This window comes from Rutilus rutilus (genome assembly GCF_951802725.1).
Source record: "Rutilus rutilus genome assembly, chromosome: 18".
In the NCBI taxonomy this organism is placed as follows: Eukaryota; Metazoa; Chordata; class Actinopteri; order Cypriniformes; family Leuciscidae; genus Rutilus; species Rutilus rutilus.
The window spans coordinates 8592974-8615944 of record NC_140231.1 but is presented as its reverse complement, the minus strand read 5'-3'; the positions used below and the strand labels follow the sequence as shown (position 1 = coordinate 8615944).

General features: G+C 37.9%; 2 protein-coding genes across 2 annotated transcripts in view; both read right to left on the bottom strand.

Moving 5' to 3' along the window:
- Positions 1–1703: 1703 nt before the first annotated feature.
- On the bottom strand, positions 1704–3479 carry LOC311277424 (uncharacterized protein). The gene is made up of 5 exons (XM_084387739.1): positions 3407–3479; positions 3240–3323; positions 2878–3098; positions 2551–2710; positions 1704–2461 (listed from the first exon to the last, which is right to left on the bottom strand). Exons 3-5 carry the CDS (start codon positions 3037–3039, stop codon positions 2316–2318), a joined length of 468 nt encoding a protein of 155 aa, XP_084243865.1. The 5' UTR covers positions 3040–3098; positions 3240–3323; positions 3407–3479; the 3' UTR covers positions 1704–2315.
- Positions 3480–11396: 7917 nt separating this feature from the next.
- rnf121 (ring finger protein 121) overlaps positions 11397–22971 on the bottom strand; it is a 99255-nt gene continuing 87680 nt past the window's right edge. Inside the window, exon 9 of the mRNA XM_084386918.1 lies at positions 11397–11827. Coding sequence (XP_084243044.1) covers positions 11707–11827 — 121 coding nt within the window. The 3' untranslated portion in view covers positions 11397–11706. The remainder of the gene's footprint in view (positions 11828–22971) is intronic.

Genomic DNA, 22971 nt, shown 5'->3' with positions numbered 1-22971 from the left:
TGCCATCCAAATCCATCGCGAATGTTGAAACATTTTGATTCTAATGAGAGAGATACGTGAGCCCAACGCCGCTTTCACTTTCGCTTTAAATTATTTCGTTTTGGCTTATTTATAGTTATTTTTTTATTCTTGTTCTGTTCTGAATATCATTAATCTTAAAGGATAAATCATTGATCAAATCAAATTTTTGTGACATGGCTTAACATTACCGTGACTTTGCGCACAAATTGTCTATGCACGCGACGCGAGGTTATTCATATGACTCAAACACTGGCAGACACAGCAGCAGTTGTAGGCAGGTATATTGACCATGAAATCAGAATTTTCTTGTCTTGAATTATTAATCCATTCATTAATTTTTGTCACTTGTTTAAGTTAATTAATATGTAAAAAAAAAAAAAAAAAGACCGCTTGGGGGCCCCCTGGTGGCGAGGGGGCCCCAAGCAGCCACTTAGTTCGCTTATGCCTCGGGCCGGCCCTGTACTTAAGGCTATGGGGGCCAAAAGTCTTTAAACCAAACGCGTGATTTTTATGGTAGGCCAAAAAGGCTAAAACGTGTGAAACTGTCGTGTAAACACGTAATTACGGTGCGTTTCCACTGGCGCGGAGCAAGCGGAGCGGAGCGAGCGTTTTCAATTCATTCCTATGGAAGTCAAGCTTCACGCTCGCGCAGTGCATTTTGGGATTGACAGCGGACCGGAGAAAGCGTTGAGAGCGACCGAGAGCGTCAAAAGGTTGGGCAGTTCTCGACTTTATGCAAATATCAAGCGAAAAACGCGGTCGGCAGCCAATTGCTGTGAGGTTCGGGATGTGACGTCTGTTTTGAGAGTTTAAAAATATGCAAATTGAGCCGGAGTTTATGCTGGATTTAGTGCGTAAATCATTTTGTTTACAAATTAGACGCTTTGTAGTTGTTATATATAGGCCTATGTTAAATATTTTAATTTGGATGTGTTCATTGTGATTTATATTGGCTGGGTTTATAAAAGTTTATAAAACTGAAAGGATATCTTTGCTTGTTGCATTTGGAAACAAAGCTTATCTATTTCTAAATTTAATCGCGTGCATCGCTTATGATTATACTGTCCGTGTGTTGAAAAAAACTTAGATTAAACACACTCACAGCAGACACACCCCAAAGCGGAGACGTTACAGCGTTGCCAGCGGCACTGAGCGGACTTTTGCCGCTGTAGTGGACACGCACCGTCAGAATGGCGTAATCGCAAACACGTTTGACGGTGCACCGCCGGCGGCAGCCGCCTTCCTACCGCCTTCGTTCCGCGGTCGGCCCGCGGGCCAACCGCCGTCCCGCCGCCGTTAGGATACCTATATCAAAGGCGGCCCTTCCGCGGCCCGTCGGAGGCAAACGCTATTTTCGAGCGATCGGTCGCCGCTTGTATATATATATATATATATATATATATATATATATGCAGTTTATGAAGAATAATGATTGATAAAACCAGACAAATTTCCATTTGACGTTTTAATTCCACATTTCAAAGTACAGTAGGCTAACTGTCATTGAAACATGATGTCAGATCACTGAAAAAGAAATAACAGAAAAAAAGAGAAAAAATAAATAAATAAATAAATAAATAATATATATATATATATATATATATATATATATATATCATACACACACACACACACACACACACACACACACACACACACACACACAAGAACATGCAGGTTTCCAATAAAATTGTAAAAAAAAAAAAAAAAACAGCCATAGCTTACAAGCAAATTATAACACTTACAATAATTGTTAATAATATAAAGAGGTCAGCTCTGGGATGAAAAGAATTACCAGTAAACATAAGTAATGAGTATATCTGGTACCAAAGAATGTGCAGGACACCAAATAAATTCAGGCATAACATCACATTTACAAGCCATTTCTAACAATAAGATAAGTGGTAATAATTTAGAATAAAGCTCTGGAGTAGAATAGACCATTATAATGGCATTGCTGACCTGGGGTACAAGATTTCACTGTGCTGCAATAAGTTCTATGTCTCTTTTATCTGTGATAAACATCTTCACATATATATAAAAAATACTGAGGTAAAAACAGTAGTAGAACAGATATAACTGCAATGCTGACCTGTGGCACAAGGATTTACTAGCTATATTTAACAATATAATAAGAGTTAAGCACTATGATAATATCCACAGTGAACAGTGTGGATTGGGTGAGTGCAGTCTGACACTTCTGGCTTCTTTAGGGGTCTTGATGTTACTGACTGCAGGATAAAGAAAGGGTTCCAGTTGTCAGTGATGCTGGGGTGTCAGTAGTCAGCCCAGGTTTAAGGGGTCGGCTGTGGGTCCCTCTCAGCTGTGCGGCGCCTTTTTCCGCCTTCACGGTCAGATGCTCCTTTCAGGTAACGCGTAACGTTAACCTGGACGGCTTCATCAGTGGCATCCTGGGTTGCCGGGTTCTTCCGGATGGCTCCTGTAGAAAATACAGATCTGTAATTCCATTTGAATGGCATAATGCCATACACATCTACTAAACATTTTTTTTTTTTACATCCAACTTACTTTGAACAATGGTCTTCAGGAACATGTCTCTAAAACATGCTTTATCCCCAACTCCAGTCCAGGTTGTATTGATGGAAAGGTGATTAGAGAAGATACTTTGAAGCATCCGCCAGACGGTTGTCTTTAGGTCCCTCCCACATTTGATTGCCAAAAACCGAAGCTGAAAATCCAAAAAAAGTTTTACAAATTACATTTCTCTGAAGCTTATCATACATAAATATAAAATGTGACAGGCTGTGGATTCAGACTGTAGAATATGCAGTGTACAATCTTAATTCTACTTTTTAGATTACCCTATGGAGTTATAAACGAAATCAGCACACTTACAAATCGTTCCTGGAGCTCTTTATCCTGCCTCAAACTGTTGTCAAGCAACGCCAAATCTTCCTGGGTGTCTAGGGGGAGTAACAGATCCCCTGGCAGGGATAACTCTCCAACAGACACATTGGCACTGAAATGTTGCAGCATAGTGTCCATTTTGTTGTCCATGCTACGCACAACATCGCCAAACTCTCCAAGACGTCACAGCATTAAGGTCTGATCTGCACCTACAGGGGTTAAGTAAAATAATAGTCAGTCCTGGTCCCTCAACTACTAAACTATGACATTTATATCTAGGTCTACTACATGTATAGGTGGCCCCAGTGGGAATTAAACCAACAACCACAGGTGTTGTTTGCAAGTTGTACCTGATTGCCCAGTGCGAGCAAACATCTTCAACATTGTCCCAACTTGCTTCACCTGCTCTTGAAGTGAGCCGCTGTCATCCGAAGCTACAAAATGAAAGGCATATGGTAATTTTGTACATACATCACGTACTCTTTCCTAAGTTTGACTTTTTTGTGCATGTTCTTACCTGCTCGTGCAGTGCTTTCCCTCAGAGCTTGGTTCTCCTCCCTCAGAGCTTGGTTATCACAAAGAAAATACACAGATGAAATGCAGGAAAATCAAATGCACAAGTCAGACCCATTTACCTGCTCCCTTCATAAACTTAAAATGATGTTTCTCCCAGGTGCTGTGTGGAGGCGTGCAGCGGATGGCTAAATTGTTGCCTTTGTCTTTTTTGCGGAGGTTAAATGGGGGCCAATAGCACATGCCCTCGCTGAGCCACACTTGCGGAACCACTGCAAATGGCTGATCCTCCTCATCAATAAACTGAACAATGGCAAACAGAATCTAAAATAGAAGAAAACCGTGCATTAAGTAAAAATTGATTAATTTCCAGGCAAAATAAATTAAATTCTCACCCCTTCAAAAAAGCAGTCATTTTTACAAGTGGATCAACGGAAAACCAGCCTTTCCATCCGGGCAAGGAAGAAGATAATATTTCTTCTGCACATTTGCTATATGAGTAAAGCGGAGTGTATCTGATAGGCCAGATAAATGAAAAATGCCTAGCTTGGAAGATTTCACAGGGTAAGTGAAGAAATCGACCATGTTCCGGAACCTCTTGTAGATGACCAAAGTGTTGTCCATTTCATCAACGACGACATTCTGTATAACAACTATGTCTTTATTTTCCAACAGGACACAGTTGTCTCCCTCTGAACATTTCACAACAAAGTCTTGAAAGTAACACTCCTCATACTGCTTTTTCACAGAAAGACCGTTGAGAAGTGGTCCATGGTTGTGCTCTCTCAAGGACCTTGTTTTGGAGATGTTTGTTCTTCTGTGCTGACTTCTCTCCGACAATCGGCGAACAACCTGCTCCAGTGGTTGTGTAGGCTTGCGCAACAGTTTCTTCAGACGCCCAAGGAAGTTTTCAAATGGGAAGCATGAGATGTTATCAAGGACACCATACTTTTTGGCATCTTGGCTGAGGTGCACCAATCCATGCATGTTGTATGTCACATGTTCTTTTCCATAAAGCTTGCTGCAGTGATCAACAAAGAGAACCAATATTCTGTGTGCATAGTCTGCAAGGTCAGCACACAGGGACACATTCAGTAGGATGGTGATGCCAACTGAAAGCAGCATGAAGTTGTTGTACACTTGAGTTGGTACAAGGCCTTTTAAGCTGACTGGTCCAGTGTACAAGAGGAACTGCCTGAATTCTGTAGCTTTCCAACGCTCAACATCTTCCATGGATCGTTGCTTCCTGTTGAACTCGCACGGAACATGAGGTGTGAAGGTCAGGAGTACTCTGGAGAGCTCTTTTACCATGCTGGGCGAAAATCTTGTCAGCCGCCGTCCCTTTAGCCAAAGATGCAACAACTTTCTTGTCACTCCAAGGCATACCAGATGCATATAATCCAGTGGGAACTGGGTGACCAAACCAACAGACAACGATGCCAATGGCGTTTCTCCACACTGATGACTGTCATCAGAAAGTTCGTCACGGACTGCATGGTCTAATCTTAGAGCAGAATCTGTTTGAGGAAAGGTCATCATTACCAAGGTGTTCTCGTAGTGGACCCCCTTTTGAACACACTTGTCACACCCATAATATCCACTGTGACCTTTCACATTTCGAACAAGTGCACGAGCAGGGGCGTCACAGATAAATGTTGATATTTTGAAAGGAAGTGCTCTCCTTTCAAACAGAACTCCTTCCGCTTCAAGTCGCTGTGCCTCTTCTACAAAAGGATTCAAAAAGTGAAGGCTGCTTGGCTTCTTCTTCCCATAATAGAGACCAATGACAAATGGAAGTTTGTTTTGTTGGACATTACCCACGTATTTCTCAATTAAACCAAGAACTGGCCAGAACTGGGCATTTGAGCTTTTGAAAAGTGGAAGTCCATCAACATTAACTTGCATTGAAACTGACGTCAACTTCTGCAATTCAGGAGACACTAAAAACTGCGATAGTATTCAATTTTCAATTCCAGAGTGATGGTATACACCACCTGAGAGTTCTGTTGTTTTAACACAAGTCACTGTTTTCAGAAGGGTTCTTGGGTCTTTAGGAAGGGTTGGATGATCCTTGGACAAAATGGTTAAAAGCTTACCCAGTGCCACATGGGGGATCATGTTGTCAATAGCCCACCCTGCCAATTGTGTCCTTAGGCAATCCTCTTCCTCCTCACTATCTTCTGTGCTTGAGGAAAAAAATTCACCAGGTTCATACACCTCATCAACAGTTATTTCCTGTGCTTCAGGGGTTACAGTTTGTCCATGGCTTGTTGGAGCCATTCCATGTTGATGTTCATTAACAGGAGGATTTACTTGGTCAAAGTCAGGAATAACAGCAAGTAGAGCATCGTTTGCAGCTGCAATTTCCTGTTTGTCCCTCTCAACTCCTTTCAATATTCGTCTCCTTTTGGCCCAGTAACTAGACATTGTAACTAAGAATGCATTTACCTTTAAAGCCAAAACGATTGTCCAACAGTAGGTCTCTTGTGTGAAGTTAACCAGTTATGCTCCGGTCAAGGTATCTGCAAGAAAATGTGAACAAAACCACATTGTTAACGTTAGGAATATACAGTAGCTATGTTGTAAAAAAAAAAAAACATCAGCCAAACGTGGAACAGTGAAATTGTTAAAAAATAAAATGTACTCATTCAGTGTAGTGATTCAAGTGAACAGCACTGTCCTCAAACATTAAAAGTACAGCACTTCAGATAAATATAACTCATCATAATCCCCTTAAATCCTAGAAGTACAGTAGCAACACAGCACGTGCTAGCTAACACTTGCTAGCCACTGTAGCTACATTGTGAACTGAACTAGCAGGATACTTTTATCTGACAAACAAAATAATTTAAACAACCTATATCATTCTGCTTTGTTAGAAAACACCAAATTTAAGCTATACTTAAGTCTTTCTAGATGTAAAGCTTTGGCTACCTACTGTAGCTAGTTACATTTCTACATGTAACGTAACTAGCAACATTGCTTAACCTCAGTGTGTAAGTTACTGTAACAAAGGCAAAACAGTTACGAATTAATTCGACTGACCAAAACTAACTTAAAACACATACGTACTCACACTCGTATAAACATACGTATCTTAGAAGAAAAGAAAAACTCAACGCCTGGAAGAAACAAAGTAGCTATTACAGAAAGTGAATTGTAACATGGCGGCAACTTTGTAAACAAGGCTAACTTACTTTAGCCTTACTTTAGCTTGACTAGTAAGGCAAGAACAAAGATGACTACAGATTTTACAAAGATAAACTAAAAACAATGTAAACATAATATTGCGTTTCACAAAAAGGAAACATGTACTTACTTAAACGATGGTAGTCCACAGAAACTCGCGATTGAGCGGCGAACTGATGCGAATGTGTGCTCTAGTTATGTTGTTTGGGGAGGGGCCAGGAGCTCAGTGGCTCCAGTGCGTCATCGAGCCACCGTTTTAGCTCCGCCCAAAAAAATCCTGAACACAGCAATGGTGAAAACCTATACATTTCAAAAATTTATAATGTTTAGATTTTTTTTATGACACTGTCTTAAACATTTGTACAGGTCGCAATTGCAAATGAATCCCTTATACATGTAAAAAGTAAAAAAAAAAAAAAAAAAAAAAACTTCGAGGTTGGAAGAAAATGAAAGACATAAAACGACATTTCCTGGAATGGCAGAAAGACAAAATATTTCTAAATATTTCATAAATCTGCCAGTGCAGCTGTGAAACCAGAGGAGATTTTAGATTTTAGTTTATCCTTCTGATCAGGTCAAAACAGAGATTTTCCTGTTTATGATAGGCTATTACCATGTTGCAAATTAATAAAAAATTATAATGTATAGACCTACCCAAGATTTTGGCCATGTTGCAGATGTCTTTCACTGTTCACTGATTTAGCCAGGCATTAGTGAAAAGTCTAACTTCATCAATTTATTCAGCTAAATTGTTCATACCATGAATGAAATATCTATTTTAAAACCTAATCAGAATCAGAAAGATATTTATTGCCAAGTAAGTTTTACAAAAGGAATTATTTTTGGTTTATGCATGTCTCAACTGTGCATAAATCAAAGAAATGTAAACAATTTTCACCTAAGTGCATAAAATAATTTTACATATAGCCTATTAGGCTACTCTATCGCTTCAGAGTCTCAAAGTAATTTAAATGTCATTTCCTAAACCTTACCTTATCATGGAATCAAGAGTCAAGAATAAACCCTAATGGCTTTAAAAAAAAAAAAAAAAAAAAACTAATATGGGATTTAATTCACATATAGGCTATTATGATTTTATAATCGCTTCAAATGTGAAAAGTAGTTAAAATGCTGCGTTCGTTTAACGTTCTTTCTCATGGTAGAAAAGTCAACAGCTTAAACGATGGATCTTAGAATGGCTCTTTTATTTTAGCAAACTGCCAAAAAAAAAAAAAAAAACTTTTCAGACTGTGTGCAGCTGAACCAACTGCACACATCAGCTGTGGGATAAAAGAAAAGAAATGCACGATTAACTAGATAAAGGCATACTCCTGTCTTAATGTAAACCCTGTCCACCAACATTAAGGCTCAACATTAAGCCTTTTCATTTGATTGTCCTTCGGTCGGTCATTCACTTGTCCGAGTAAAAACATTTGTTTGTCCAGGAAAAAAAAATGTTTTGTTTATTTGTGTGTGTGTTGTAAATATCATTTACTCCGAATCAGTATTCTCATCACTGTTCAGTCAGCTTTAACATATATAAATCGGCATATTCATGACATTTTAACCTTTATAAAGGGCATTTTTCCCTAATCGTTTTAAATATAGGCCTATGCTTCATCTTTCATTTAAAATTCTTAAATTTGATCAATAAATTAAAATAGAAAGATGCTAAAGGGCTGTTACTAATCAAATTAAACTGCATTAAATAATGTAATGAGATTATTTTAAATATGTTTTGAATATACAAATAAGAAATATTATTTGTATATATAAATAATATTTATAAACGGCCAGTAGGAGGCGGCAGGCGACCGTCTTAATGAGTGAATCATTGAGTCATTTATTCAAACGATTCATTCAAACGGCTGATTCATTCAGGCAAAGAGTAGGTTCGATTATGACCGACGTATCCTCTCGCGTGGCCTCCTGGGATAGAAAAGTATCCATCGGTTGAGCACTCGAGAATCTGCGCTGAAGCAGTAGATCATCCGGGAACTTCTCGCCTACTCTTTTGTGAATACTGATGTTTCGAACATACTACTCCTTTCACGTACTGTTTTCGCCTACTATATAGTAGGAAAGTAGGCATATTCGAAAGCACTTTAAGTATACGTACGTCCGAATCTCGCGAGAATTAGTACATCACGCAGGTAATTCTCGCCTACTCTTTTATGAATAGGCTACTAAGGATTCATACATACTTTTTCGCTCGCCTACTGCTTTCCCCCTACTATATAGTAGGGAAGTATGCGGTTTCGAACGCAGCACCTGTGTCTGTCCACACTAGACGCAAAAATCACAGCCAATCAGAACAGCGTGTGGAGTCTCGCGGCAAGTGTAGCCTACAACACTAGAGAGTAATCTTGACGGCACTCGCAGGAAAATGGATAAGTAGCTACATAATCAAATGCACAAATATTACACCATTTAAAATTTTCCTCGCCATTTTCCTCGCCGTGGCAACATAGTTAAAAATACCAAAAGTTTCTCATATCTTCTAAAAGCATTGTTTGATTTAAATTAAATTGAGCTTGTATGTTGTGTAATGGGTCCTGAATGAATTTATAATGAATGTAGCCTACTACTGTGTTGTCTTTAATATTTTTATTTATTTTGAGCTCTAAACAATATTCTAAATTATAAACCATTTATTTCTATACAAAATAAAACAAATACTAGATTTTTTGTTCTTTCTATTTTTCAATTAATGAAGCATTTGTAAATGAAAACTGACAGATTAGTGCAATCTGGTTAAAAGAAAGGGATATAAAATGGAATACCATAGTATATAACCACTTGATGGCAGTATAGGCCTATTTTTCTGGCTCAAATAATTGGCCAGTCTCTCACTGATCCTATGGTTCGTCCTGTAGTCCTGTGCACACGGACTCCAGAAAACATACAATTAAAAAGGGAAAAAACAATATGACAATTCCATGTCACAACATACATTTCTTTTCCCCCCCTTTTTTTAATATCTAAAATCCATATTAAGAGTATGACATATATCAATGTCATGAATGTAAACAATATGCTGTGCATGTATGTGTAATTTGTATACACATTCATACAAAGACAAGTATTTGTATGTATTTCATATTGACAGCATTGTTTTTTATTTTTTTAAGTAAAAATATTCAGCTTTGGGGATAGGCTTCATATATTAGTAAACATTTTAAGGAATTCTTTGGTTTAAAGCACTTAATGACATTTTCCGATATTCCATGACCTAATCTAAAGTGAGAACTATTCACGGTTAATAAGTTATTTAACTCTTTATATATGAGCAAATAAAAAAATAGTAATTTGTTAATTACAGTGACAATGTATGAAGAACTCACCATTTGTATATAGTCTATTAATGTAGACTTAAAATGCATATTTACTACAGTTTATAAACTATAAATGATTTATAAACTTTTGCAAATGATTTGTAAACACTGCATATATTACAGACTAATAAAGTGTGCATTTATTAATTTGTAGGTCTATATAAACACATTGACATGCCATGTGTACTAATAATTATTCAAAATATGAATTATACATACAAAAACATTTTATGGGCTATATTTATGTCAATACATGTAATTGTTCCAATTTCTAATAGGTTTCATACATAGCTATGCATATACGTTTTTACTTTATATGAGGATATATTTCATATTTGTACATAATACATATATTAGATTTCTGTATGGAGAACTATATTACATGCATTACTTGATGTACTAACATGTACATTTTTTTTCTTTCGTTACAAAATATTCTTCTGGAGACCAGAGGCCTCATGTATAAAACTTGCGTAGATTTCACCTGTTGTGCGCACACACTACACAACACAGATTTTACATATACTCACAAAAGTAAATTCCCTTTATCAAGCCCAATTAATGTAAAATTGTGCATACCTGCATTGCCACCGTCTCCTCCCCGAAATAACCCATCCATGTTATACTGGCAAGTTCAATGGTACACGATAATACGGATTGTAAATGCCATCTGTGCCAACACATTATCTTATAAATTTTCTATTCAGTCTTGTTTAAAAAGCATATTATTTATTTATTTATTTTTCTGTATTTATTTATTTAGAGAGAAACAGGGACAGCGTACAATAAACATTAACCTCAAGGGGAGAGATGCATAGTACCAGGTTTTAGCTCAAGAGCTAATTTCCACCCGCAGTCCCTGGGCATTCATTCATTTATTCTCATTCATTTCCATTGGCAGATGAGTTTATTTGTTGTAGGAATTCTGTTTATAAAGAAAATATATATTACGATGTTTAAATATTTTTAGTGTAAACAGAACAGATATTTATTTTTGGATTTTTCAAAAATAATACATCAACGCGTCACTGACAGAACATTTAAAAATGAAACACAAATATTTCAGTTTGCTTCAAATTCGACAATACTTTTTTCATAATGTTAAGAAAAATAAGGAAGGCGTCATCATTAGGGTACTTTCTGTCTGCATACAACAGCATACCTGTGTGTGTCAGAGCGGTTGTACATTTCATCAGACCTACTCAAACTGGGAAAAGGACTGCTTGACCACTGAATGAGTCGGGCAGTGTCTGTCTTTACTGCATACGGTCTGCTAATCATCTTCTTAATCATGACATGTGCATTGCTCATCACTAGAACTTCAGGATAACGATTACTGGTAATTTGAAATGCTTAACTCAATCCACAAGAGTGTGTCAAAGTAAAAATTAAGTTTTAAATCATTCTATTTCCTTCAGTACTACTTACTCTCACACCAGTAAAAGAACGCATGCGCATTGCCCAGTGTGCTTATGGTGAGCACATATTTACAGCAATTTTATTTATTTTTTATAAAACCCAATGTGCACATGGTAAATTGTTTATGCATATTTCAAAGGTCCAAACTTCAAGTAGTCCATCAACAAATGTCAGACAAAAAATGCCAACAAAAACATCCAACATCAGACTGCTAGTAGAATTTCATTTGATGACACATTAGCACAGCAAAACTCAGAGACAGTAATTGGAGGAAAAAAGTCCCCGTCTCTGAGAAACCAAAGACATTTATTTGCTGCAGTTTGAATCAAGTATGCTGGTCCCTCTACACTGGGTGCTGTTGTTACTCCAAACCCAGGATGTAGTTGATGCCTTGTACCAGACCAATGATAACAGGCTGCCAGGCCACAAGGTAGCGCAGCCAATCCAGCAGCTGTCCGTACATGACGTGGGGTCTCTCCCATCTAAAGACAGAGTTAAGGTGCTAAAATTTAAAAACAAACAAAATGGGTTCATTTACACAGTAAATAAGTTGAAACCTGCCAGATCCTGACGTGAAACAGTAATGAGGTGCTGAATATACATTATTCCATGCAGACAGCTACTTATCAAATAAATACAGACACACCCGTTTCTAGGCTATTCGCCTGATTGGAATAAAATCAGTAGAATAATAACCTGATTGGCAGACTTTTCTTATAGTTTCAGGAAAATTTCAATAAGTTGTCAAAAGCAGTGGATATCACAGCTTTTACCAAAATTGATATAACTTTAGAACAGGAAATGTTTTCACAAAATTTGACACACTTATGTCTGAAGACAGAAGCAACAGGGTTTGGCCATTTGTTGGCACTATAACAAAACAACCAAACATGAAAGTGACCCAAGTGTTGCAATCATTGTCCATGAGGACAGTTGTGTATCTAGAAAAACATGGCTTCCATCAGCCAATCACATTTCAGCAGTTATTAGGCAAGGTTAACAAGGTTAATAATCTTGCATAGAAAATTGAGCAACAACAACAACAACAACAACAACAACAAAACCTGTGAAGGGAGTTAAGGCCCAGGTGTGTTTGTGGTTCTGGCTGTTTTTTTCCTCTTTTTTTTTTTTTTTTTTTAGGTCTGGTGTGATGGGGGCGTGACTTAAGTGAACCTGTGTGTGAACCAAAGTGAAACTTTGTCATGGCACCTTATTTAAACAATGTATGATTGTCTGTTGCTTAGCCAGTTTTCCAGATCCATGCTCCAGTTTGGGGATTTTGTTACTTTTCAGTAACATACAGAAAACTGATATTTTGATGTGTTATTAATGTGATTGAATAATTAAACAAAAAAAAATCTGATGACTGTCATTGAGCACTTGGATTGATTTGGGCCATTCAAAATGTTGATGTTTATGTGAGGGTTTATGTTCAGTAGTCTTACTCTGACCACAGTCCTTTAAGGGCCGTGACACACCAAGCCGATGGTCGATCATTGGCCAACATCGGGCCGTCTGTCGGAATAGTTTTTGCAGTCAGCTCTAGTCAGGCTCATGTCGCTGGGGCCCGCGTTGAGAAAGATCACTCTGATTGGCTGTTCAGTAGCAAACGAGTCAGTGCACGAGAAGCAAAAGTGATGAAAGTGAACAAAGAAGCCAAGATGGCATAGAGAGCAGTCTGATCTAATTTTACGTTATCTTACCTGAGCATTCCAATACGCAAATATTTTCATAACAACATAAGCCACTTGGAATGAAGTAAGTGATCATGATAGACATTCAAAATGCTGCTTATTTATGGTTTGTATATCTGCAGCCCTAGTTTTGGTTTCTCTTTTTGAATGAATATAGACTATTAATACCTGCTGATTTAGACTGTTATTTCCTTACATGGAAAGTATGAGCCTACTTCTTACACGTGTAACACTTTTTTCTGTTTTTTTGCGAGTTGGTACTGGATGTTATGACCCAGTTGCTGTGTTTGTGGTTGTTTTTGTTGGTCTGATTGGTGTGATTGGTGCGTGATTTAAGCGAAATTGAAACTTGTCGGGACGCCTTAGTTAAACAACATGCGGTTGGTAGTCGGGGCTGCTGATAAGCTGTTGCTTAGGCAGTTTACCAGATCCACACTGCAGTTCTGTAATTTTGTTTGTTTTTCACTCATTAATTTGTAAATCACAACAGACAACATTTCATTATGTTGTCTTATTAATTTCTCGATGTAATAAATTCTTTTTTGAGCTTGTTCTGCTGTTGTAAATCTTAAATGTTGCATTTTGTATTGTAGTTTATTTCTGTGCATCTCCTGAGTTGAGTGCACTGCCGAGGAGATGATTCTTAACTGTTTGTTTGATTCCATGGCATCAGTATTTGGGTACGTGGAAGACTCACATAGAAGACTAGGGAGGAGTTAGTTAGAGAGTGCTGTTAGTATTAGGTGGGGAGATATACAATTTGTGTGCCCAATTAGGCAGAATTATAATCTTTTTTTGAAGACAGTTGTACTTTTTGTCATTTAAAAAGATTTTAAACCGAGTGGTTCATTCATAAATTATTTAACTGACTTTATCAATTGAAAGAAACATTACTCTTCACGTTATTGAAGAGAATGTTTGGAAATAAAAGCAAACAACTGACTTATCAGACCGCAATGACCCTTTCAAACTGACCAAGAAGCAGAATTCCACAGAGAGTCAATCAACACCCAGGACCATAAAATCAGAAGACCTGCCATTTTGGGCGTCATCCAGGCTGAGACAGACCAACTCCCTAAACAAAGAACGCTTGTAAGAGATAACTACCTGTCAATAGTTAGGCAGTTTAACATGACAAATGGGTTCGGAGATGGCACATCTTAAAGGAATAGTTTACTTCAAAATTGACTCACCCTCAAGTTGTTTCAAACTTTTGGACAACTGTTTGGTTACCGACATTCTTCAAAATATCTTCTTTTGTGTTCAGCAGAAGAAAGGAAATCATACAGGTTTGAATCAACTTGAGGGTGAGTAAATGATGACAGAATTTTAATTTTGAAGTGAACTAATCCTTTAAGACGAGGAAAATCATGAGTTAATGCCAAAGGGGGGTGATTACCAAGACAGAGACCTAAAACAGACCTTCTTAAGACCTCTTGGTGACCTCTGGAACGCAGGACTGAAATCCTTTCTAAAATTCACAGAGACTACCTTTTTACATATCAAATTGCATCAGATCATGAAAAAAAAAGAAGATGTTAAACAATAATATTGTTTACCTTTTTGAAACCAGCTTTTCCATTGATAGAAAATATTAATTGAAAAAATAAATAAAATCCTATTGAAAAAAGGAGATTGGTTTCTTTACGCAATACATGAATCAACCAACACATGTCCGCAGTCATAAACTTGACCTTATTATGTCATATGGGATCCCTGTAGATAATGTATTTATTGAAGATGCTTCCTTCTCCGATCATAAGCCCATTATTTTTACGATTCCTGTTGTGAGTTCAGCCTTGGTTAAGAAGCCTGCAGGCTCTTTTTCTCGCTTTATAAACCCACATACCGCCTCTCAGTTTAGTGAGAAATATCTAGCTAATACTATAGAGTTGTCGATCTTGAATGCTGAGTCTTTCTATGGCCCTGACAATTTACTTTCTCTGTTTTACACCGCTTGTTCTGATATTTTAGATTCGATTGCCCCTTTGAAGATGAAACAACCAAAGCAAAAACTTTATTCACGCCTGGATTACTGTAATTCCTTGTACTTGGGTCTTCCTCAATCATCGCTTGCTCGACTCCACATGGTCCAAAATGCAGCTGGGCTGCTGACCGGGGCAAAGGAATACGATCATGTCACCCCAATTTTAGCCTCGCTTCATTGGCTACCGATCCATTTTAGAATTCAGTTTAAAATTCTGTTGTTTGTTTTTAAAGCTCTTAAAGGGATAGTTCACTTTGAAATAAATTTTTGATATGTTTTAGCTTACCTCAAGGGCATCCAAGATGTAGGTGTCTTTGTTTCCGCAGTAGTTTCAATTTTGATATTTTTAGGTCAAACCGTTCTTGTCTGTCAGTCATATAATGCAGGTCTATGGTCACTGTCTCAAAACACAAGCACAGAGTCCAAATTAAAACAATTCCCCACGTCCAAATGAAACAATTCCCCATCATAAGTACACATTGATGGCCTAAGACACGAAACGAGCGGTTTGTGTGAGAAAACGAACAGTATTTATATCGTTGTTATCTCTTGAAAACAGCACACGTCCAAATGATCTGACGGCGCGGGCGGGTATAGATATATACATAGATGTCGCCTTGGCTACGGTTTCGTTCCAATGAACTGCAGTAGCGAATGCGAAATCTAGTGTATACATCTATACCCGTCAGCGGGCGGGTATAGATATATACACTAGATGTCGCTTGGCTACGGTTTCGTTCCAATGAACTGCAGTAGCCAAGGCGACATCTATGTATATATCTATGACCCGCCCGCGCCGTCAGATCATTTGGACGTGTGCTGTTTTCAAGAGCTAAAAACTATATAAATACTGTTCGTTTTCTCACACAAACCGCTCGTTTCGTGTCTTAGGCCATCAATGTGTACTTATGATGGGGAATTGTTTCATTTGGACGATGGGGAATTGTTTTAATTTGGACTCTGTGCTTGTGTTTTGAGCCAGTGACCATCGACATGCATTATATGACTGACAGACAAGAACGGTTTGACCTAAAAATATCAAAATTGAAACTACTGCAGAAACAAAGACACCTACATCTTGGATGCCCTTGAGGTAAGCTAAAACATATCAAAAATGAATTTCAAAGTGAACTATCCCTTTAATGATCAAGCTCCCTTATATATTAGAGATCTTCTTACTCCTCTCACATACACTAGATCTTTAAGATCTTCAGACAGGGCTCTTTTATCTATCCCTCGCTCCCGTCTAAAATCTAAGGGAGATAGAGCCTTTGCTGTTGCCGCCCCACGTCTATGGAACCAATTGCCTCTGGACATCCGCCTTGCACCTTCAATTGCTATTTTTAAATCTAAATTGAAACCTTATTTTTATTCCCTGGCATTTTAATTATCTCCTGATGCTGTTTCTGTCTGTTCTGTTTGGTTGTTTCTGTTTTACTCGATTTGTTTTTACTTTGTTCAGCACTTTGGATAGCCCTGCTATGTTTAAATGTGCTATATAATTAAAATTTACTTATTTACTTACTTTCCATTTAAATTAGTTTGAACCTTTTTTTCTCACTTTCCCTTACTCAGTAGAGTGACGTAAGCATCACATCACTAGCCCACCGTCTACACTGAGACCAACACTTGGACATCACCACACTTCACTGTTGGTTTACAATCACTGAAATGACACTTAGCTGTTCCACCACATATAGGCATATATCCCACACAGATCTGTCTGTCTCTTCTTCCCAGCGTGCCAACATGTCGCAGACAACAAACCCCACTGCCCAAGGGGAAGATGTCGACGCCTGGCTCAGAAGCATTACAGACATCCACACATCCAAGACAAATGAACTGATATTATTTTTAATAATAATCATGATTCTGAGAAGTCAGCCAAACTGATTAAAACTGCCAACGATCATTTTGTGTTCTGAGAGAAACTTCCTGAATGAAATTAAGGTTTGCATTACATTACATTCCTATCAAGGTATTACTGTACAAATAGGAAAATGTCTGTAGTCTCACATTTGACCTTTTTTGTTTACGTGTACGTCACAGCTAATGTTTGCTTGGAATGCTAGCCTTCTACAAATGCAGCATACACCGAATCTACACAAAGCAAACAACGCGCCAATGCTACCATGGAAGTTTCACCTCGCGACAAACCGATGTGCAACCAGGGCTGAAAACACGACACAACATCGCTGTCATATGAAACTAGGGCTACGTTTAAGTCCAATTTTTGTATGCCCTTTTCTTGCTTCCCTTCCATCTCGTTCACTCGGATGTACATTGCTTACATTGCACGAGTGCCCACTACAAGCAGAACCCTTGCAATGTGCAATGTGGAACACCCAAAGCCCTTGATCATTTGGAATCCGCAATGGAGCTGATTTATTATTTACAGTTTTTTACAGACTGCAAAAAGACTGAAAGCTTTACAGACTTTACAGACTGAAAGCTACCGAAAAGAGAAGCAAATGGATCGCTGCAATTCATAGTAACAACTGGACCGCTGCAATTCATAGTAACAACTGGACCTCAGGCAGTGAAACATGGATTTGCGGTTATCATTTTGTCAGTATGCTGAATTTTGGGGTGAAATTCAGCATACTGACCTATATATTGTATTGTTATATATTGTATTGACAACTAATTAATTAAATATTTACCATCATATAGTCTGCAAAACTGGATGTTTTTAATTAAACACTGACAAAATTATAAGTTTTAAGGCTGGATGATATGATGATATATATATATATATATATATATATATATATATATATATATATATATATATATATATATATATATATATATATATATATATATATATATATATATATATATATCTGGGTTCCTCTTCGTTTCTTGTAGTTGGTCATCAGGTTTGCACACATCTCAAGAGGGATTTTGGTCCATTCCTCTTTACAGATCCTCTCTAAATCCTAAAGGTTTCTTGGCTGTCGCTTTGCAACTCGAAGTTCCCTCCACAGATTTTCAGTAGGATTAAGGTCTGGAGACTGGCTATGCCACTCCAAGACCTTAATGTGTTTCTTCTTGAGCCACTCCTTTGTTGCCTGGGCGGTATGTTTTGGGTCATTGTCATGCTGGAAGTCCCATCCACGACCCATCTTCAGTGTTTTGGCTGAGGGAAGGAGGTTCTCTTCCAAGTTTTTACGGTACATGGCCCCGTCAATCAGCCCCTCAATATGGTGAAGTATCCGGCAATCCTGGCAAGCCGGCCGTTCAGTGCTCATGTACCCGCAGAAAACAGCTTCATCCCGGCCAGTCCTTCGGGAATTTGCCGCTGGCTCTTATGTAGACAGTGATTAAACATTAGATATAATTAATTTGCGGTATATCAAACGGGGCGATCTTTGGTCTTATTAATCTATTACTAGTTTCAGAGCAAATTGATTTTGGTTAAAGGGAAAATTAAGTTTCATAACTATATTTAGGCTATATTTCACTTGAATCCTGTACTAGAGTGCTGCTTGTACATTTAACTGAATTGTTTGCTTGTGTTTATTTCCTATTATCTTTTATAATGGCTATTGTTGTTCTTTTAAAAATAGTTGTTCAATACATATTCTATATAAATAATATGCCGTATTTGCTATTGAGAAAGGATCATGATATGGACTTCAGAGAAAGTTACATTATTACGCCAATAGATGGTGGCAAAGACTGTCTTTATTGTTTTTACCTGCGCACATATATTCAAACGCACATAACTATAGAACCAATTCTTAATGCGCATGCGAACGCCATCAGCGTTTATCACAGGTTCGTGTTTAAAGTCTGTGTAGAGAGAGAATGGTGTTGTCTTAGTGGCCCCTAATTTAATAACAAATGATCGTTGCGACGGAAGCAAATCAATCAATCAAAACTAAGTTTAGCTGGAAAATAACTTAAAAAAATACTATAAAGCCAAAACAATCTCTGTTACCTCAAATTATACGTTTATCTGTGTTAAGCTGCTTTGAAACAATCTACATTGTTAAAAGCGCTATATAAATGAAGATGACTTGACTTGATGAGTGAGTCAGAACAAAGAAAGTTGTTTTAGCAGTGCTGTCATGGGAAGGACAAAGACGAACATATCGCTTTCCTCAGCAGACATTCAAACAGATTTTTTGGATATAATGTTATGAACATAGACCTGAAGAATGAATGCAATATCAGATGCCGATCTCTCTCATAATACCATAATACTGTACTCTACATAATACAAAAAGCATCAATGAAGCGACTCAACATTCCTTCGTTGCTAGTTCTAAAGTGACGTTTTAGACTTCGTAACGGAGGCTCTGGCTCAACTGTCACACTGTCAACTTGAGAACTGAACCCGTGGAGGGTAGTAGTTCTGCACAAAAGAGGGTTTCCAGCTATCATTTACTCTGACCACAATCCTTTAACATTTCTCTATTCATTGCAGAGTCCAAGATGGGTACTTTTCTTACATTCTTATAATTTGAGAATTAAACACATTAAAAGGGGCTGATAATGTGTTACATGACACCCTGCAACACCCTGTCACATGCTCCTGTAGTGTTTTACACACAACAGCTCTAGTCAGGCTCATGTCGGCGGCAGTTCGCCTGATTCAGAATGTCAATGAGAGATATTACTGTTCAGTTTAGCAAAAGAGCACAAGAATAAAAGAAAAAGTGATAAAAAGCAAGCAAAGAAGTCAAGACGGCACAGAGAGAAGTTTCTAATTTTACTTCATCTTACCTGAATATTTTCATACCTGCTGACAGTTCTTGCCAAACATGCACAGAACACACATGCTAAATGGCAGACAGCAGTAGTCTTTGCGGTGTGTTCAAATGCAGCTTTTTAACCCAGACGCATCCGAAGGGAGGCGACAACATAGTCAGCATTTGGCGACGTGATGTGTCACGGCCTATTATGTTGTTTTAAAGGGGTGGTATAATGCCCTTTTCACAAGATGTAAAATAAATCTCTGATGTCCCCAAAGTGTGTATGTGAAGTTTTAGCTCAAAACTCCCTACAGATATTTTGTTGCACAAATTGGATGTTAAAAAAAGCATGTTAAAATTGTCACTTTTTGAGGGTGAGCAAAAATGCACTGTTTTTGTGTCCCTTTGACTGCAAATGAGCTGCTGCTCTCAGCAAAGGGGGTGGAGCTTCAAGAGCTAGTGTCCTTTTACCTCACACAGACATGCACTGGAAATGTCAATGTTTATGTTCAAACTGGAGTAAGACAATGATGGAGAGACTCAAGAAGTAGTGACAACATGTAGAATGCAACAGGACATTTCTGAATGGTTAGTTGATGAATTTAGGTAGCTTATGTGTAGTTATCTTCCAGTCATTGATTAGCATATTCTGTAATGATGATCTATAAATCTCGTTCCCCGGGGCGGGGTTAATGTAAATTATAGGGTTAGTGATGTCACTAACCCGGGAGGAAGCTCGTGTAGTCCCTACAAGCCATTTGCTGTAGTCCTTAGAAACGATTTCTTTAAAAGCAAATATCTTCCTTTGCTTTGAACTTTGAGCGTCGTAACTTTGCAGATGTTGTTTACGCTCAAATAGCAAGTTGATCCAAATAAAGTGGGTACTGACCCATCTTTAATGGATAAGCGTTTTGCAAATCCCGCGCTGACCTCGCTGAGATTTAAGCAGCAGTCGACAAAAGGCTATACTGCTGTTGTATACTGCTGCACTGCTGCTTTCGTTTTGGCGGTCTCCTACAGCTGATTTAGATGCATCAAGGGCCAAAAACACTTTCATTTTCTCATAATATACATTGCAGATCAAATCATGCCGCACCACAGCGTTTTGCCGCATCCACTCACATTTTCCATTTAAAATACAAACATTTTTGACAAATATATGTATGTACTGACTTTATCCTTGGCTGAAAGACTGTGTATTGTGAATTTACAATGTGGTTTTTGTGGCTTGAATAAAAGGAGGGAATGAAAACGAGTGAGTGAATTTGAACACTGAGTGAGCCAGAAGGGCTGGCACTTTTGCACAGTTTGTGCTTGCCGTTTAATAATCATTTGCAACTTAGCAAACTAGCAGCTCCAGTAGTAATAATACGATTTATCTTGAACTTTGTCATGGAAACTAAACCTCAATTAAACAATTAAATAATCAATTAAAAAGGAATTGAGCTGATATTGATATTAAGCTGTGCCCATATTGGACCAGCGGTTTAGAAAAAGAATGGATGAATAATTCTACTGCAGGCATCATCTTCTGGTGAGACGCAAGAATTAATTTAACCCTATATTTTGGGTATTCTCTAGCTGTTGAGTGTACATTGGTTGTACACTCGATATTGCGGTGCACAGTGGGATTGAATGAGTGCACTCGGTAACATCCACAATGGCTTCAGACACGACTACAAATGGCTGTTCCCCTTAAGCAGTGCTCTGTTTAAGGATATTTTGGATACAACCCTCATCACTGTTTATTGGGATGGGTACTTTTCTTACAGCCTTATAATTTGAGAATTAAATTAAAGAGGCTGACAATGTGTGGTCCTATACTGTACTGTTTTATGCTATTTTATGTACAGCACTTTTGTGCGGATGTTATGCGGGGCTGCTGATAAGCTGCAGATCTACACTGCAGTTTTGAAATTCTGTTTCTTTTTAGCATCCAATCCATACATTTGCCTGACAATTTCTCTACACTCAAGTTCAAGTATTTGTATAGCACATTGAAAGACAACCATAGTTGACCAAAGTGCTTTTAATGCAGTGGTTCTCAATTCCAGTCCTCGGGACCCGGTGCTCTGCACATTTTGTATGTCTCCCTTATTTAACACACCTGAACCAGATCATCAGCTCATTAGGAGAGACTCCATGAACTGAACTGAGTGTGTAAGATAAGAGAGACATACAAAATGTGCAGAGCAAGGGGTCCCGAGGACTGGAATTGAGAACCACTGCTTTAATGTCAGGATAAAACAAATAAACAAAACAAACACAGTAGAGAATGTCACAGTATCAAAACAGTGTCAAAAGTCAACGACTTGAAAATTTCAGCAGTCCGAGCTGTTCTTATATGAACAGGTAGACTATTAAAGAGGTTAGGCCCTGAGAAGGCTCGGTCACCTTTACTTTTGAACCTGGATCTCAGAACATCAAGGAGCATCTGATTGGACGACCTCAGTGCTTTGACAGGAGTGAGGACATGTAAAAGCTCTGATAAATAAGGCGGCGCTAACCACGGGAGATGAGGAGGATTAATTGTTAATCCTGGGTACAGTATGAGCAGTGTAAAACAAGATAACCCAGAAAAAACACTAAATTGGTTTCAAGTATTTCAGAGAGCAGCATAATAAAATGTTTTAAATGTAACAAAACAAGTGGCATAGCACAGCCTTATAATGGATGTCTCTCATACCAATTGCACTCTCCCTAAAAATGGAACTTGTGTGGAAACATTATCAGAGACTTGTCTGGACAAATCGTCATGTCAATTAGTAATTTCTTACTCAGTGATTAAAATGTATAACAATATAAAAAAAATAATAACATTTACACTGCAATAAAACCCTTGGCACAAAAGTCATTTGCCTTATAGTTTAAGCCAACTGCTATGGTGTCTAAATAGTTTTAAACAGAAACAAGGGTTTTGTTAAAACACCACCTGAAAGTATACCTTTCTCAATAAAGCACAAAGGACTGAAAAAGGTCACTGTTTTTCTAGGCATTTCTTATATAAAGTCTGCTTTATAATCAGCTGAATCTTTAAAACAGGGGAAAAAAGAGGAGTTACTGGCAGGTTCAGCTTATGAAAAGAGTGGGAAACCCAAACCATTACTACTGCAGGACAAGTTATACGTTGAAGTTTAATTTAATTGACATGCCCCTGGTTGCACAGACAAGGCGTAGACATAGTTCAAGACTAAAATGCATGGTGGGGCTGTTTAACTGAATGTGTTTTATTAAAATGTCAG

What these genes read in the sequence shown, in the direction of transcription:
- LOC311277424 (XM_084387739.1), bottom strand. Translation starts at nt 3,039, where the DNA reads ATGGACAACAAAATGGACACTATGCTGCAACATTTCAGTGCCAATGTG. An exon ending in AAGAGCTCCAGGAACGATTT is followed by an intron (nt 2,711 to 2,877) that starts GTAAGTGTGCTG and finishes TTGGATTTTCAG; the next exon opens with CTTCGGTTTTTGGCAATCAA. An exon ending in CCTGAAGACCATTGTTCAAA is followed by an intron (nt 2,462 to 2,550) that starts GTAAGTTGGATG and finishes TATTTTCTACAG; the next exon opens with GAGCCATCCGGAAGAACCCG.